This window comes from Polistes canadensis, unplaced genomic scaffold, assembly GCF_001313835.1.
Source record: "Polistes canadensis isolate GaletaPanama2010 unplaced genomic scaffold, ASM131383v1 scaffold_1, whole genome shotgun sequence".
Taxonomy (NCBI): Eukaryota; Metazoa; Arthropoda; class Insecta; order Hymenoptera; family Vespidae; genus Polistes; species Polistes canadensis.
Genome location: NW_014569548.1, coordinates 1,872,548 through 1,889,303, shown reverse-complemented (window position 1 = coordinate 1,889,303; position 16,756 = coordinate 1,872,548). Strand labels below are relative to the sequence as shown.

The window sequence follows — 16,756 nt, the reverse complement described above, 5'->3', positions numbered from 1 at the left end:
TATATTAAAATTTATACGATTTAATATCGTATGCTTTGTATAACAAAGATAAGGAAATTAGGGAGTCTCTCAACGATCTTATGTGCGTACGATAAATACTACTTATATCGATATCTTTTCATATATATTAATAATAAAATAATTAAATACAACAAGTTAGAGAACATACAAGCAATCGTTTCTTCCATAGTAGGATCAATTTTCGAACCATTTATTTTTAATCCTTGTAATCATAAAAAATGTGCCAAAGAAGAATTTTAAAGTGGCTAACGAATAAATTGGCTAATGAAAAATTCATAATAATAATAATAATTCATAATAATTAAATGTCATTTGTTTCAAATTAATTTTTTGAATATCCTAATAATTGTGCATGTTTTAATATAAAATTAAAATTTATGTGTTCGTAATTTGACCCTCGAGAAGAATGGAAGAAAATTGAAAAATGATAAACTATAAACGTTACTAGGAGGTCACTCAAAAGAATGATAAAGTGGCAATAAATAAGAGCAATTTCTTGTGGCACAATTTGGGAACATTTCACGTGCATAATAAATAGGTACACATTAGTCTTTGAAACCGCGATCCTCGTATATACGTATATCAAATATTCCGGTCGTGACTGCAAAGTTAGTTTTTTATTTGCTATTTTATTCACGCTTCTCGTTTGCAATCGATATTTCATCACTTGCCTATTGACCGAGTACTTTATAATACGTTTGCTTGTTCACTTTTCTATTTGTTTATTTTTTTTATTTCTTAGGCCATATTCATCGATCGAGGTGAAATTCTTTAGCGTTATCTCATCACCGACGATAAGCGTGCACCTTAACTTTCACCGTTAAGAAGAAAACAACGTATAAATATCGAATATCCTATCTCTTTATCAAAAACAAAGGCTTGAAGTTTTTGATTGCATGTCTTGAGAAGAGCTGTCCTATCCTTATCATCTGCTTAGCCAACGCAGCAAGCTAAAGTGTACGATGTTTGTCGGATCGTTTGACAAAAAGAAAGTCATTCATCGTTCGTCTACTGATACCTATATATGAGGCATATGTCTGATACCTATCCGATATACAGTCCAACTAAAAACGCTTACTTCTTGCAAAGTAGGAGTCCTCGATTCTTTGTATTCTTCGGCTTCCAATCGGCAACTTTCGTGATCGCAGCAGATGAGAAGTATTTTTATTCGGAAGTAAATAGTTTTGGAAGTAGTGTGAGTGTGTGTGTGTATTACATTTCTTCGGACGCGATTATATCTTCTTGGAGCGGACGACGTTTTTCATTTTTCTTTTTTCACCACTTCACTGAGGTAGGAAGAGATAATCGTATTATCGCGTACGGATAAACAAGAACCTGCTTATGTTATCGCGCGATCGTAATCAAAATTCCTACCGTTAGAAACAGCCTTCGTTAAGGTAACTTAAGTTGAATTATGATGGTCTCCCCCTATGGTGGCCTAAGTCTTGTTGGGTTATGCCATATATGCGCTGCACTTTGAACATCGGTGTCGTTGTTCATCAAAGATATCTGCTGTTGTTGCAAGTATTCTTGAGTTTGCGAGGATACACCGTTTGATTGTTGCTGCTTTTGTTGCTCTTGCTGTTGCTGCTGCTGCTGCCTTACTTGTTGATTCGGTTGCTGCAATTGTTGCAGCTTCGATTGTTGCATCGGACGTTTAGACTCCTGACCCGTAGAATCGGGGGATGGTATTGACCTGTGTGACTTCATGTGTGCGCTTCTGCTTTTCACTTTGTTGAAAACTCTGTAAGAAAAAAAGTCGTATCCATTGAGCTTAAGATTACTTTCTATCATTGGTTAATGGAACAAAAATAAATCAATTTATTATTTTATACAAAAGAAAAAACATTGAGTGTCCGTTCAATTATCCGTAATATAACATATGTCATGCTTTTTAAAGTACTTGCAGCACAGAAATATGTGTAAGATAACATGTTCGTCGTATTTGATAGATAAGTTGCGCAATTTTTTTTTAAAAGTAGCATAGTGTAAATATTTGAAAGTAGTGAAAGAGCAAATAAATGTGATATAATGCAAAGAAAATGAAGTTTGCAGATCAATGTGCGCTTTAAAATAAAGATCAAAGGTAATAATACTAAATGCCAATCGTTAATCGAACAACATTAACGTAGCATGAGTTTGCTAATACAAAGGATTGTTTAATGCAGCAGAAATATGCTTTTTGATGTATTATTCGTTCGTTATTTTCCTTCTTTTTTTCATCGTAACAGCACGAAAGGGGTATGTATGACTTGTGTGTACAAATAGGAACAAGGTGGTAACATTCCTCTTCGCTTGATTTTGCTTTTCAATTGTGTGCGAAAAAAATTACATTAAAATAGGGAGTTTTGTTGGTAGTTACTTTCTGAAATGATCAAGGAAGCTTTTCCTTCGTTTTGCTTTTTAAAAGTTTTTGAGTATTGTGTTGCATATGCGTAAAATCGATACTTGCCGCTCGCAGTATAGTTAAAAAACTTTTTCCTTCAATTATTGGAAATGGATAATTTAGATTAGAAATTGGAGACTTACTTCCCGCAAATCTTGCAGGGGTAGTGAAGTGGGGTAGGCACGGGTAGTTGTTGCTCAGAACTAGTGTGAGTTTGTGAGTTGGTGTTGACTGTAGCTTGGCCGGTTTTGCCGGTTTTGCCGGTTTGGGCGGTTTGGGCGGTTTGGGTGGTCTCGGCCATCGTTACTGTTACACTTCCGCTAAAGCTCTGACAACACAAAGAAAACACAAAGCCAAAATAAACAACACAAACAAACGACAACGACGACGGCAACGACGACGACGACGACAGATGAGAAACACAAAAGTCAGCGCAGAACACGCACGGTACATCTCTTTTGAAACGTTTAAAAAGAAAGCGTGAAGAAATGGACAGATCAACAACAAATCACATGCGACATTTATAAAAACGTACACGCGCAAATACACGCAGTACGCGTGTAATGTTTTCAACGGCAAACGCACACTCTGGATAAAAAACGAATCGATCGTCTTTGGTAGATATAGCATGCTGAGCACAATTAAACAAGCAAGCATTTAGAATTGTGAGCCTTTTATATCGAGTTGCCTTTTTTGAAACATTTCTAAATGTGACTTTCGTGCTCAGTATATTATACTTTTCTGTTTTTTCTATTAACACGAAAACTTTATTTTATAATCACGATTTAATCGTCGTAGTTGTACGATTAAGTCGTAGTTATATATAAATAGTTGTATAATTGAAATAATTCCAACAGTAATTTTTTCCCTTTAATAAAATATTTCGCTAATGGGTAGCGATAAGATTAGCAAAAAATATAAATATAAATATAAAATATTAATATAAATATAAATATAAAAATATAAATATATGTATAACTTGAAGAGGAAAACTTACATCAGGGCAGTCATAGGCGAATAATCTTAATTCTCCTTCGCTGGTAGTGAAAGTCGCTGAATTTTCTCTCTCGTTTGTCTGTAACTGAACATCACAGCAAAAGGAATTAGGTGGTAATTCGAAAAGTAAAATTATAAACGTTCGATCAGAAACGCAACGGAGAATAATTAGTGTTTAGGATAAGCTTACTAGAGTACGATGAAGGATTGATTTTTCTTCGTTGAAGTCCATTTCTGTAACGGATGAAATGGCGTCGCGAAGCTCTCTCATATCATTACAATCCTTATTTTCAATTTTGATTTTTGGCTTTCCGTGGTGAACGCGTAGCCGCTTATAATCATCGGAGCAAAGTCTTTTCCAGAGATAATAGAATTGCACGCATTGCTTAACCGACTTAGTTCCTAAGTCTCGTGAAATTAATAAGAAATCCTTATTATATTTAAGTAATCCTTGATAGAACGTATCCATCTCGTGTGCTGTCCAACGATCGGATTCATGGCATTCGTGACTGAGCAACGGATGTTCAGAAGGTAACGTGGGCGTTGGTCTCATCAATTTTAGCATAGCTTCCTATTAAACATAGATTATTAAACATTATATTAATATCACGCATTGGAACACAGATGGAATTTTTCTCGAAATAAGAAGGAAAAAACTTGTAAACAGTGGGAGAAGAAACTTATACGATTATTTGATTGTTAGAGAGTAGACACTTACATGAATATTTCCTTTACACATGTGTAACAAATGAAGCGCATATTCCGTATTTCTTCCACCTCCTGGTATGCCGGCACAACAGGCAAAATGTAAATACATATCCACTGAAATAGAAAACAGAATGAAGAGTTAAGAAAGAATTGAAATTATGACCAAGTCTTATAAAATAGTAACTCACACTCGTTGTTAGTGACTAAATCATTTATGCCTGGATCCCAAAGAAGATGGTCCTCTTCGGGTCCTCCTTTCCCTCTGTCTACGTCGGAACCTAATGGTGGAATAGTGGGTTGATATCTGGTGCCTATGTTGATTCTAGGTGGTGGACCTTCGTTTCCTTGAGAATCATCTGAACTAAAATCCGAATCTTTTTCGTATTGATGCAGTCTCGCATAAAGTCCCGAACCAAGACGAGTAGGATCTAATATAGGCGGTGGAGTGTAACTACTGTCCCAATGCCGATCGCAGAGTTTCCTCAATTTTGATGGATAGGAATACGAGCTGTTGGTATATTGGCCATCCATTCGTTGTCTTTTCCTGCATTGTCGCATTGGGCTGTCAACGGAAACGCTGCTAGGGCTAAGAAATACATCCTCGTCCAACAATTCTTCCTTTATCTGCTCTATCGGTATCGAAAGATTGCCGCCTATCATCCCCTTATTCTGTCTTAAACTATTGTTCTTTCCGACGTGATTAGTTTGAACGAGAAACTTGGCCGGATTAACGACTTGCTGCTGATTGAATTGTCCTGCATTAAACTGATTTTGCGTTTGTACGTTTAGGCCGAGATTTACGGTAACAGGCTCGACTTTTGGTGTAGCTAGTCGAATTTCCTTCTTGAATGCAAGCGCTGGACTAAGGGAACCCGCTTGCACGAGAACGTTTGTCTTCGGCAAACCTGCCGTTTGAATGAGTTTTAACTCGCCGTTATTGTCGACGACTATGCTAGCGAGGCTACCGTTGCCTAAGCCAAAGTCGACGAGATTTTGACTGGTGACGAGTTTGTACGATTGGAATTCGAATCTACGGCGACCAGCGGTTGTGAAATCCTTCGGTGTTGACGATAAGAGCGGATCTTCCGAGTTTGGCATCATTTGACTTTGGAGAGCGTGATGAGGTGACACAGGAAAACTGGTGTTAGTAAAGGTAACGGGTCCGGGAGAAGACACCGAGGACGGTGGCAAAGATGAAAGAGGAGAAGGTGCTGGCGTTGCCGAGAGTGGACTTGGGAGAGGTGAATGTGGATTTGGCGATGGAGAACCGTAAAGACCTGCATCTGCTTCCGATTCGCCAGGCAAAACTTCGCTCAAAGCCTCTTCCACTGCCGCCGCCGAAGACATCGTCGTCGTGTAAAAAGCCGCAGATAAAGGCGATGAAACTTGACGGACCGATTCGGGATCTTCTTGAGGGCTCAACAAAGGAAGACTCCCAGTGAGGAGTCCTTCCTGACTGGCCGGTGGTGTTGGATATGTAAAACTAGGGCTGTCATGTCTCGTAAGCGGAGATGGTAGTGGCGATTGCGTTGGCAATGTGTGTGGACTTTCCGTATATTGGGCACCGTAGGTACTAAATTCTGCCAAAGAATCTGGGAGCGGTGAGTTTACTAAAGCCTGGAGATCTGGATTGACCGTGTGTTGCGACGAATATCTGTCTTCAAGCGTTATGTCTTGTAATTGCTCGCTAGATTGTTCTTGCAACAAGTTCGCAGTCTGAAACTGAACGTAATTTCATCCTTTAGTCGAGTCATTTTTTTAACATTTCTTAACGTAACTACCTCTCAAATTACACATTTTTTTATAGTTTACAAATCTTTGATAAAACATATTATTGATTTGGGTTGTTGTGTAGTTAAGTACGAAAAAGGATAAAAAGAGGTTTTTATTTTACAAGTAGAAAGATTAACGTTTATTTATGTAGAGCATAAATTATATGGATACGTGTCTGTCTACCTTGAATCTCGATTAAAGCTTCGTAGTCGTTCGTAAAAAGAGAAGACAAAAAAGAAGAGGAAAGAGCATAGCATCAGCATAGAATCCCTGGTGTCCGTAAAGTTAAAGGTTAACGAGGCTGCTTGGTGACAGGAACAGATGGTAGGCAAAAGGAGAAATGTAAAGGGTATGGAAGGTAAGGTTAGACGGTCGCTTCTCAAACGTTGCAAAACGTACTTAGTACCAGCTACTTAGATAATTTCCCTTATTACATTTTGCCTTATGTTAGTCTACGATTCGCCCATGCGATACTGATCTACAATCGTCACGTAATTGAAACTAAAGTATTTTCAGCGAAGAATTTTTAGAATGACAGAGTAAGGCTATTCATAAACGTCAAAGAGCAAGGAATATCTTATCTTAACGCGTTGTCTGAACGACCAAATATACTTCTGTTTATTTTTCTTTGTAATCTTGTCCAAGTCTGCGCTAAAGTTCTCCTTCATCTTCCTACAATGAAACTATTGGGTTGGCAGAAAGAAGAAGAAGAAAAAGATCATAACATTTATGGATATCATAAAAATGGGAGTGAGAGACGTCTATAAGTGAAATCAGCAATTACTTAGTTGCCAACTCAATACAAATCGAAAAGTACAACGAGCGAGAAGTTGAGCGTTGACGTTCAATCTCGTTAATCTTTTTTTCCACGCGTTCTCATAATTAAAGCAATAATATAGTGGACAACATTGAAATAATAGTGAAAAAAACAAGAAATAAAAATAAAAACATAATAATTTACAGAAAGCGTCAAGTACTTACTTGAATAGAGTCCAATTGAGTAGCATGAGGAAGAACGCTATCTGGTACAGTTGTAACTTGCTGAAATACTTCGTCTTGTAAACTTGGGCTGAAGTAACCACCATCTTCAGAGTATCCTGCCATTGTGAAGGATTCCGTGACGGCGGATGTTGTCTGAGATTGACTGTTTGGTTGCTGTTGTTGTTTTGATTGTTGTTGTTTTTGTTGTAATTGTTGCTGCTGTTGCTGCTGTGGCTGTTGCTGCTGTTGTTGCTGCTGCTGTTGTTGTTGTTGTTGCTGTTGTTGCTGCTGTTGCTGTTGTTGTTGTTGCTGTTGTTGTTGTTGTTGTTGTTGTTGTTGTTGTTGAGCTTGTTGTTGCTGCTGCTGTTGTTGTTGTTGTTGTTGTTGCTGCTGCTGCTGCTGCTGTTGACTACTCGTTGTAGATTGTACCGACGATTGATACGTAAGATGCAATCTTTGACCAGGATCAGATGTGGTTCTTTTTACAGCCATCTTTGTAGTATTCTGTAAAGAAAAAATAAGGTCAGGTAAAATGAATTAAACGTTAATGAATTTAAGGATTTCGTTAAACAAAGTTAACCTTCAGTATCATATCGGCCAGTGCTTGCGCTTGTGCTTGCGTTTGCGCTTCCTGAAGTTGTTTTTGCACAGTCGTGTGCCCACATACAGTGACGTTCGGTTGCCGAAAATGTTCTCCATCAGAAAACCTACGTACTTTCTCGCTTGTTGCCAAAGGTGGAGGTGCTGGTATAGCAAAGCCAGTTTTCCCATTGATTTGAGAGCCGCTATCGACTTGACTCGTAAATACGTTGTTATTATTCACCCGAGGCTGCTGATTGATGTTCGCGTCTGCAGCTAGAATCAAATTTTTACATTTTATCGTTACATCTAATCGTTGAAAAGATATTTGTCTATTTTATGTCCTGTAGCTTACACAAACTCTCTTATTTGTTGTTCAGTACAAAATAACGTTCTTGAATTATTAAGAAATAAAATATATTTTGAACAACGTATTCTCGAGAACTTGTAAAATAGCAGATGAAGAAACAATAAGAATTTGGAAAAAGCACGAATATACGTGCAATGAAATATATATATTTACGAAAATAAATATCAATAGATGCATGTATATACTGTTTATACCGAAAGTAAAATGTCTTCTTTCGTGCATTATTTTCTAGGGTAATCTTCCGTTTAACAATGGATGAAATAAAAAGACCTAATAGTTACTTCTATTTGCTCGTGAACAGATTGTTCTCTTTTGTAAACACATACACACACACACAAACGATAAATTATGTCAGAATATTTTTGCGATATTAAAAATAAACGTTATTTTGTTTGATTTATGTTGTATAAGAAAAATTAGGTGTGGATTTTGAAAGTAGACGAGTATTATCCCTTTTAACATTAAAGACATTCAGTCTCAGTCGATTCCAAGTTGAAAGATTGAGTAATGCAAGTAATTGATTTTCTGTCATATTGTTAAAACTTTCTTTAAAATCATATGGGCTTCCTCATCGACAGTACATATAAATATAACAGAGATGTTTAAATTACGAACATAATGACGTCGCAATAAAGTAATTTTCTAAATAATTTGGTCGGAAAATAAAGGCATGCTTTATTTAGAAAAATGTTTTATTTGCAAATCTAGTGCAGCTCGCTATCGCACTTTTTGGCAAAGTGAGCTGGGCGAGATCGTGCATAAATCGCTAACGATGTTCGCTCCGTTACAAAAGCACGCTCGGTTAGCCCCTTCTTTCCTCTTTACCCCGTTCGTTTTGCTACCCCTTTCACTGTTCTTCACCGTCGCTTGATTTATCGTCTCGACGTGGACAATGCGAGAAATATTCTGGCGTGCTTGCTTAGTAAATCACGTTTCTTTGGCACTTCATGGTCCACCCAATGGTCCACCCAATGGACCACCCAATGGTCCACCCAATGGCTCACCCAATGACGGGCACGCGCGCGCGCATACTAGGGAAATATCGCTGCCAAATATACGCGATATACGAGAGAGAAGAAAAGAGGGATTAGCGTCGACCAAACTAATAAACGCGTAAGATACGTATTCATTTATAATATCAAAATCGCAATTGTAGCTTTCTATTTCTGCCTTTTATTTGCAAAATTGTTCTTTGCTGAATTACTACATATATTAGACTGTTAATAAATAAATCAAAATTCGTACTTACCGGTTGTTCTCTTTTGAATGATCTTCTCTTCGATTAGTGCTCTGACGCTATTCGAAACTGTTTGTAAAGGCGGTCCGACGACTTCTTTTTTTTCGCTTTTCTTATTCTCAGCATCCTGAGAAATAAAGATAAGAGATCGAGGTATTAAAATATGAAATTGAGCGATTGGAATATGATATTAGTTCGAAATAATGCGGACAAATAAAAAACGTAAGCGTTCGACGATACTTCGTCGAGATGACATTTAAATAATAATCTTACGAATTTTTATGATCGTGGTTAAAGAAAACAGGAGAAGGATATCAAAGAAAATCGTAGAAATCAGTATTCTTTGATTCTTGATCAATCGCGAGAACTTTACAACGGCTTATCCAAGATTTTCACTCCTATCCAGAACTTTGGATGGTCCAACCATTATGGTGACTTATGACGAGTGATCATGAATTAGAGGCTTGTATCGCGATTAAATTGACGGGGCTCGGGATAGAGATTGGATATTTGAGCTAGGGAGAGCTGTTCAAGAGAGGGAGGGACAGCTAATCACCGAGCGAAGCTAATTGAGGCGCCCATTCGATTATCTCATGATGGAATCTCTGGCGTATGTAATACACCAACCTACGGGATGCTAGATCAAGAGGTGGCACCTTGTTGAGTCTCTCTCGAAGTCCTACTGTGATCTAAGAGTCTGACAAGAATCGTGCATCCTGTTATCGGTCATTTTAGACATGTTCATTTCAATAATAACTTACCGCGAGTTTTAAGAAATGTTTTAAAATTAATTTTTGGATAAATTTTGCACTTAAAAACAGATAAAACTCGTGAATAGATGGAAGATAGTTTGTTAACGCAAATGTACAAATTATCAGCATTCTAATCTCGAACTTTTATTGGATTAATCCTACGCGTGCCTTTGTCGACATATGTTGTATATATATATATATATATATGTATTGTATGTATATATATATATCGTTTCTCGCGAAATTGTACTTTGTCTTTAACATGAGTGCGCAACGTGCACACCATGAATATTGATCGTTACTAATTATTACGCGAAATAGATTATGATGCGTCCATTTATTAAAAATCATGAGTATTATTACACATCTCGATATTAGCTTGGGATGACTAACAATATGACCGCTTCTTTATCTTCCTTTTAAACGGCTTAAACTTGTATCTATATAAATTTGATCGAAATGGTAGAATTAAGAAAAACATTAAATAATCGATCTTATTTCGATAAGATACAAATTGAAAGACCATTTGAAAAAGAGGGGGTAAGGAAAACATATTAGATCAATACGATAAGTAAACAAGTATTATATGTTAGGTACATTATAAACTAGACAAAATAATCAGTATTAATTCTGACATATCCGTAGACAGAGCTATGAAAAGTTTTCAATAATTCTTGACCTCCTTCTTTCCCGTGGATGAAAAACTTGATCAATACCATAAAAAAGGAAATCGTTCGAGGGCTCGCTATACTTGTCGAGTATAACCGGTTTGGAACAGGGATGCCATTGTTATGGTAAGACTCTAACAGGGGTTACGAGGAGGGTCCGTCAGTACAGCGGTGAAAATTCGATTGGTTCGAGCAAGAGAGCACCCACTGCTGTTTCAAACCCAAACCGTAACCAGTCAGATTCAATCTGCATAATGAAGAAAGCTCAAAGAAATCTCGAAGAAAGCTCGAAGAAAGCTCGAAGGAAGCTCGAAGGAAGCTCGAAGGAAGCTCGAAGGAAGCTCATAATGAAGTTCATAAGCACGACTCTTACGTCTCGTTTCTCTTTCTTTCGTGTTCTTTTTTCGTTCATTTCTCCTACTTCCATGAAATGGAAAACCCGTTCACCCATTTTTATTCTTTTTTCTTGATTATTTCCACTTTTCAATTCGATGAGGATTACTTCGAAGTCCAGGACAGACGAAAGAGCTTGTAAATGCGTTCATTTGGACTTCACCATCATCTTATCTTTCTATCTACTCCGCGATATCTATTTCTTTCTCTCTCTCCCTCTCTCTTTACTTGCCCGTTCATTTATTTGCTCCCTTTGAGTTGTCTGATTCTTACTTGGCCGTTTCGTTCTCTACATCATTGAAATCGTATCACTTTTTATTATACGCTCGTTTGTTCGTACTGTTTGAAATCGCTACGGATTATTAAGAATTTTTTATATATCTTTGATTTGAAATCTTAATTTATTTGAATATTTCTTAAGGTTAAAGTAAAATTGGATTTTTATAGATTCTAAAATAATCTTTTACCGACGATTTTTGTTGACATCTAACTAGTTTTTATTTCTTAGAAAAAAAGCATATTAAATAGTCAACGCCTGCGAGGAACTGAGGAAATTAATTGATCGTTGGAAATCTTTTTGGCTGTATTCGTATTACTTCTCCAATCGGACTTGTTCTCTCTTTTTCTTCTTTCTTTCCTCTCTCGGAGAGTTTATCGAAGTGGAAAAAGACATTCTCGCGCTAGTATTTAGCTTCTTTCATCTCACTCCATGTTGCAGAGAAAAACCTCTAGCCCCTCCGATCCCTCTTCCACGTTTTCACGATTAAAAAGGGAGAAACTTTTTTTCTGCAAATCTTTCAGCACTTTTCATTGAACGATGTTGCCGTTCGTTAAGACATTTTTAATCAGTGAAGGAAAGGGAGTAGAAAGAGAAAAAGAAACAGAAGAAGGAGGATGAGGAGTAAAAGAGAGAATGAGAAAGAGCATCATAAACGGGCTTTCGATCGAAGAAAAGTAGGAAAAGAAAAAGCGTTCAGAAATCGCTGATCTTTCTATTTCGGCAATTGTAGAAGCAGAATTCAGGTCACTTTTTTAACTTTAATAAGATTAATGAGGGAGAAAGAGAAAGAAATAAAACGACGGGAGAACGATTAAAAGTACGAGGGAAGCTTCGCTGAAATCTCGAAAAAAGATTGTTCGGCACGTCACTACTCGTAAATTAAAATCGAAGCCTTTTTCGAAAGAAGGGCAGTTACCTTTTTGAAGTAACCGCCATGTAGCCTCATATGACCATTGAGCGCAGGTATGTTTTTAAATTTTCTATGGCATAAATTACACTCCACTGGTTTCAGTTCGGCCTGAGATTTGTTTGACGTAACGACTGCTCCAGGAGAAGATGAGTTTCCCGGCGAGAGACTACCCTTTCCGACGTTTCCGTTTCCGTTTCCAGGCGAATTAACCTGTTGTTGTTGCTGTTGCTGTTGAGCTTGTTGTTGCTGCTGCTGTTGTTGCTGCTGCTGCTGTTGTTGTTGCTGCTGCTGCTGCTGCTGTTGTTGTTGTTGCTGCTGCTGATGTTGCTGTTGCTGAACCTGTTGCTGCTGCTGCTGTTGTTGTTGTTGTTGAGCTTGTTGTTGCTGCTGCTGCTGTTGTTGTTGCTGCTGCTGCTGTTGCTGAGCCTGCTGTTGTTGTTGCTGTAACGAAAAATTATAAAGAATTTATGATTTATTAAGTAGGAAGTTTTCGAGCTCTTATCCAATTATAAGATTTTTATATTTCTTTTGTACATCTATTTTTTCTTTTTCTCTTTTCCTCGTCGTTTAGTAAAATTAAAGTGTTTAAAGTGTTTTTCTTTTTGGTTACATATCATTTTCAAGTGGAGACCCCCTTCTATGGATATCCCGAAAGCACGAACTTGATGACTAGCGGCGCAATAGGTACCTCGAAAGCTTTGTGACTTTAAAGAACGTACTTTCGACGAGTACTTTCCAACTCAATATATAGAGTAAAGAAAGAAAAGAGGAGAACGGACGAAAGCGGGTTTAAAGAGTAGAAGAGGGAGCGGGAAGGGGAAGGCAGAAGAAGGGGCCTTTTATAAAGGTTGATCACCTGAGGCTCGCGTAATTACCTGGTAAGCAGAGAAGGGGTGTAGGGGCGAGAGAAACTTACTCTCTCCAGTACGTCTAGTACGTAGCGTAGGACGCTAATCAAAGAACGCTCTGTGTTGGCGCGCAATTAACCTCTCGACCGCGACCGCTAACCCTGACGCAAACCCTGACGCAAACCTTTCAGCGCGTTTCGTCGCGAGCACAACGCCGTTCCTCCTTTCGCTTTCTTTCCGACCTACAATAACATTTCCCTTTTAATTGCTCGTAGATACTACACGCTTCTTATTTTGCCGTAGAGGCAAACGTCGTTTATCATCTCACAATCAGAGAACTTTAGATTTTCCATAGATTAATAATTCTTAACGTTATAGTACTACGAATGTAGGAACAAATTCCGAAAAGAAAATGATGTAACCGGGGATAGGTGTTGCACGAAGTTGTATGATGATATCAGATAGTGGATATAGGGTGGAAATTTGAGCCTTTCATGAAATCTTTTACTAGTCCAAGAGCTTTGACAGAAAAAATGGTAGAAGAAAGAAAGAATAAAAAGAAAAACATGAAAAAAAGCATGACACGCAAAAGGATGAATAAAGAGTATGAAAGGGGATATAAAAACGGAATCAATTTAAATAGCGAAAATAGTAGCTCGCGAGAGGATCGTTCTTAATACCGAGTTATTCGATGAGTCGATATCTTGAGCGATCCTGGCATGTATGATTAAATTAGAACAATGCCGGCATAACCTGCCGTGCTTCTACTCGTCCTTTTCTCTCCCCTTCTCTATCTCTCTCCCTAGTATTCTGCCAGTTTACCACTTACTAGACGCTGGTAGTTTAGGAACTCGACAGTACTTCCCTGGAACAAATCCCCCCACCCCAGTACGCTGCGTTTATATCTAAGTAGATCTATTCTCTTCTCTTATGCTCCTTATTCCTTCGCTCTCTTCCTCTCTCTTTCTCTCTCTTTCTTTATCTATCAATCTCTTAGAGGTCCCATATCCTTTTCCCTTACTATCAGTCTCGCTCTCCCTCTATCTACCTTGTAGCAGAAAGTTTACACTTTGAACGATTCCACGCCAAGTCTTGAGGTAATAGCATAACGACGACAATTCCTTCAGCCGAGTTAATCGTTTCCGTCATTGCTTGAAACCAACTTCATTCCGTTTGAGACGTCAGCTTTCAGCAAATTATCCACCTATCGAAGTGTGCGTTTACTAGAATCGCGTTCATTCTTCCGCGTAAATAGACACTATAATGGCATTAGAGACATCAGCAACGTCGAAGATAATATCAATGTGGCCCGCACGATACCAAGTCCGCGTGCCATCGCGTGTGTTCTAGATAGAAAGATCGAAGGCCAAGCGGTTGGTATTTCATTTTCTTCATAAAAGTTCGAGCAAAAACTTTTGAAAAAGAACAGAAAGTAAGGAGGGAAGGAAGGAAGGAAAGAGGGGAATCTATTGAAATTTCTTTCTGGACTTTTTCATCCCGCTTGGAGGATAATCGCGACCGATAGCGTGATACTTGCAACAACGGTCACATTTAGGGGTTTACACAGATATATATTAGTGATCTCATTAGTGACTTTTCGAGAGGAAACGAAAGTATATCGCGATTATAATATTTCTTTAACGGTTTATTAAAAAAAGGAAACACAATTATTTTTCCTTTATCTATATGCTATATAGTGCAGTGTAGCAAGTAAAATACATAAGATAAGAAAAACTAATGCAGGGAAAGAAATATAGATACAAGGGAAGACAAGAAAAGGGAAGAGTACCTATAATGTAAGGGCAGAGAAGAGGAAGAAGAGGATGAGGAGAAAGTATAGACACGGTAGAAAAAAGTGAGAAAAACGTCGCGTAATTACGTTTTATCACTCGCCACCCGGATTTCCTTTGTTACATTAGCCGCTCCCCTATCCAGAATCTGTTAAAATACGACGACGAAACGAGAGCAACGTTAATCTTGAACTATTTGAATAGAGCGAGCCAAACACACGAGAGAGCAGCAAGCAAGTGAGAGGTAAAAAAAAAGAAGAAGAGATAATTAGGTTCGGCAGCTTTCGATCATGCTATCGTTATTAAATACTTACCACCTGAGCGAATTAGTGAAAAATACGTTCGTTAAAAGAAAAAATTGTCTTCGATGCTCTTTGGCATCTTCGGTTTTTACTATATGCATGGCGAAGAAAGGGACGAGTCTGCGCGATGCTTCGAGTATGGACTAAAGTGAGGGAGGGAAGGAGAGAGAGAGAGAAAATGACAAGCATAGGACGGAAGGAGAAGGAGAAAAGCTGGCAGGGACGGTAATGGAAACAGAATGGGATAATTCCGCGAGCCGCGGACGGACGCGGTAATTGCGAATAATTGCATTGTCTTCTAGTTCTGCGCTTCGGTCTTTCTATCTATCTCTTTCCTCCCTAGTGTTGCTCTTCCCTCTCGACGAGTTAGCTCTCTGAATTGCTTTGGTACGAATTGAGAGCCGACTGGTGGAAACCCTCATACCGATTAGGAAATCTGGTCTTTCTCTTAACTCTGTCCAAGCCCACTTCCCTTCCTTTCTCCATTCTCCGTATCTCTCAAACTCTCTCATCAGGCTATACGTGTATACAGTCTGTCGACAGATCGACACGGTACCACGTGGAAATTACGGTCGAAGAAAGGAAACGTTTGGCACGTCTGCCATTGACCAGCTTACACACCCTTCAGATATACATATATTCCTTTGAGTTCCCCCCCCCCTCTCTCCATTTCCTTAATTCTCCACGCGATAAGTTCTCTCGAGTACATTCTACGGAAAATCGATATCGTTTCATCGCACATATGGAAAGTAAATGATGTGCAGTGAACGCTCGGCCATTATACAAAAATTCTTCGATGGTATGTATGAGAACAAGTTGTAAAATTCCTTTCAATTTGAACTAAACATTTCGGCAGAGCTTCTATTTCATTTGAACGAATATATCCGAACAAAATAATTCCCGTGTGCAGCTTTGTGTTACATTAGTTATATTAAAATTATATGTCGTTTGAGAAGTTTATTCTTAATTGAAAAATTTTAGGTCAATATGACGATTCATTGCGAATAGAGATCCTAGAGATATAAAAAGAAAATAAAAACATATTTTTGATAACTCGACAATCGTGCCAACTCTTGGCATCGATCACGTTAAATGGATGAACATACATCTATGATATCGTTAAATAAACGCGCAAGATCCTTAGTAAACTATTCGCGAGGAAGACACTTTTCGATAGTTCGCTCAAAGAAGAATCTATCGTCTAGATTAAATGGTTCGGATATCGAGCTGAAAACGCTGCTGAATCGTCAGGGTTACCCGCGCGCAATGTATCGTGAATCGTGTGCGGTAAATCACAACAGCAGCAGCAGCAACAGTGAAAGCACTTTCCAGAGAGATACGTTCGTTCGATAACGAAGATAATTCTTTGAATAAGTTTTAAAATCGTGTCAATATTATAGAGCGTTCGTTTTTAAAAAGTAGAATTTTCTTTAAAAGAATTATTAAATTTGTTTTTTTCTTTCCTCAATTACTCGTCCTCTCTTTCATAATGATTCATCAAAGTTCAAAGCAAAAGAAAGTGGAAAATTATCTTGAAAGGATTATCACGAGGTATAATAGAGATAAATGACTGTAAATAATTGCATATGTTAAAAAAATAGAATATATATTGCGTGTTAGTTATCCGAATGCTGATGCAGTTGTTATAGAAAAATCGATACCTTCTCATCTAATTCAAATCTCGAGGAATCTATCAAGCTCAACAGCGATAGCATCCTTGGCAAATACGTGTCCGGTTAAGTGCATCATACGCGATAACAAG

At 38.0% G+C, this 16,756-nt stretch overlaps 1 protein-coding gene across 1 annotated transcript in view; it reads right to left on the bottom strand.

Annotated features, from left to right (window-relative positions):
- Positions 1 to 1,285: 1,285 nt before the first annotated feature.
- LOC106793622 overlaps positions 1,286 to 16,756 on the bottom strand; it is a 96,097-nt gene continuing 80,626 nt past the window's right edge. Inside the window, exons 10-20 of the mRNA XM_014760718.1 lie at positions 12,463 to 12,495; positions 12,061 to 12,336; positions 9,064 to 9,178; positions 7,446 to 7,720; positions 7,227 to 7,369; positions 6,866 to 7,028; positions 4,300 to 5,833; positions 4,122 to 4,225; positions 3,594 to 3,974; positions 3,405 to 3,488; positions 1,286 to 1,765 (exon numbers count right to left, since the gene is read on the bottom strand). Of these exons, the coding sequence (XP_014616204.1) occupies positions 1,679 to 1,765; positions 3,405 to 3,488; positions 3,594 to 3,974; positions 4,122 to 4,225; positions 4,300 to 5,833; positions 6,866 to 7,028; positions 7,227 to 7,369; positions 7,446 to 7,720; positions 9,064 to 9,178; positions 12,061 to 12,336; positions 12,463 to 12,495 (3,195 nt within the window). The 3' untranslated portion in view covers positions 1,286 to 1,678. The remainder of the gene's footprint in view (positions 1,766 to 3,404; positions 3,489 to 3,593; positions 3,975 to 4,121; positions 4,226 to 4,299; positions 5,834 to 6,865; positions 7,029 to 7,226; positions 7,370 to 7,445; positions 7,721 to 9,063; positions 9,179 to 12,060; positions 12,337 to 12,462; positions 12,496 to 16,756) is intronic.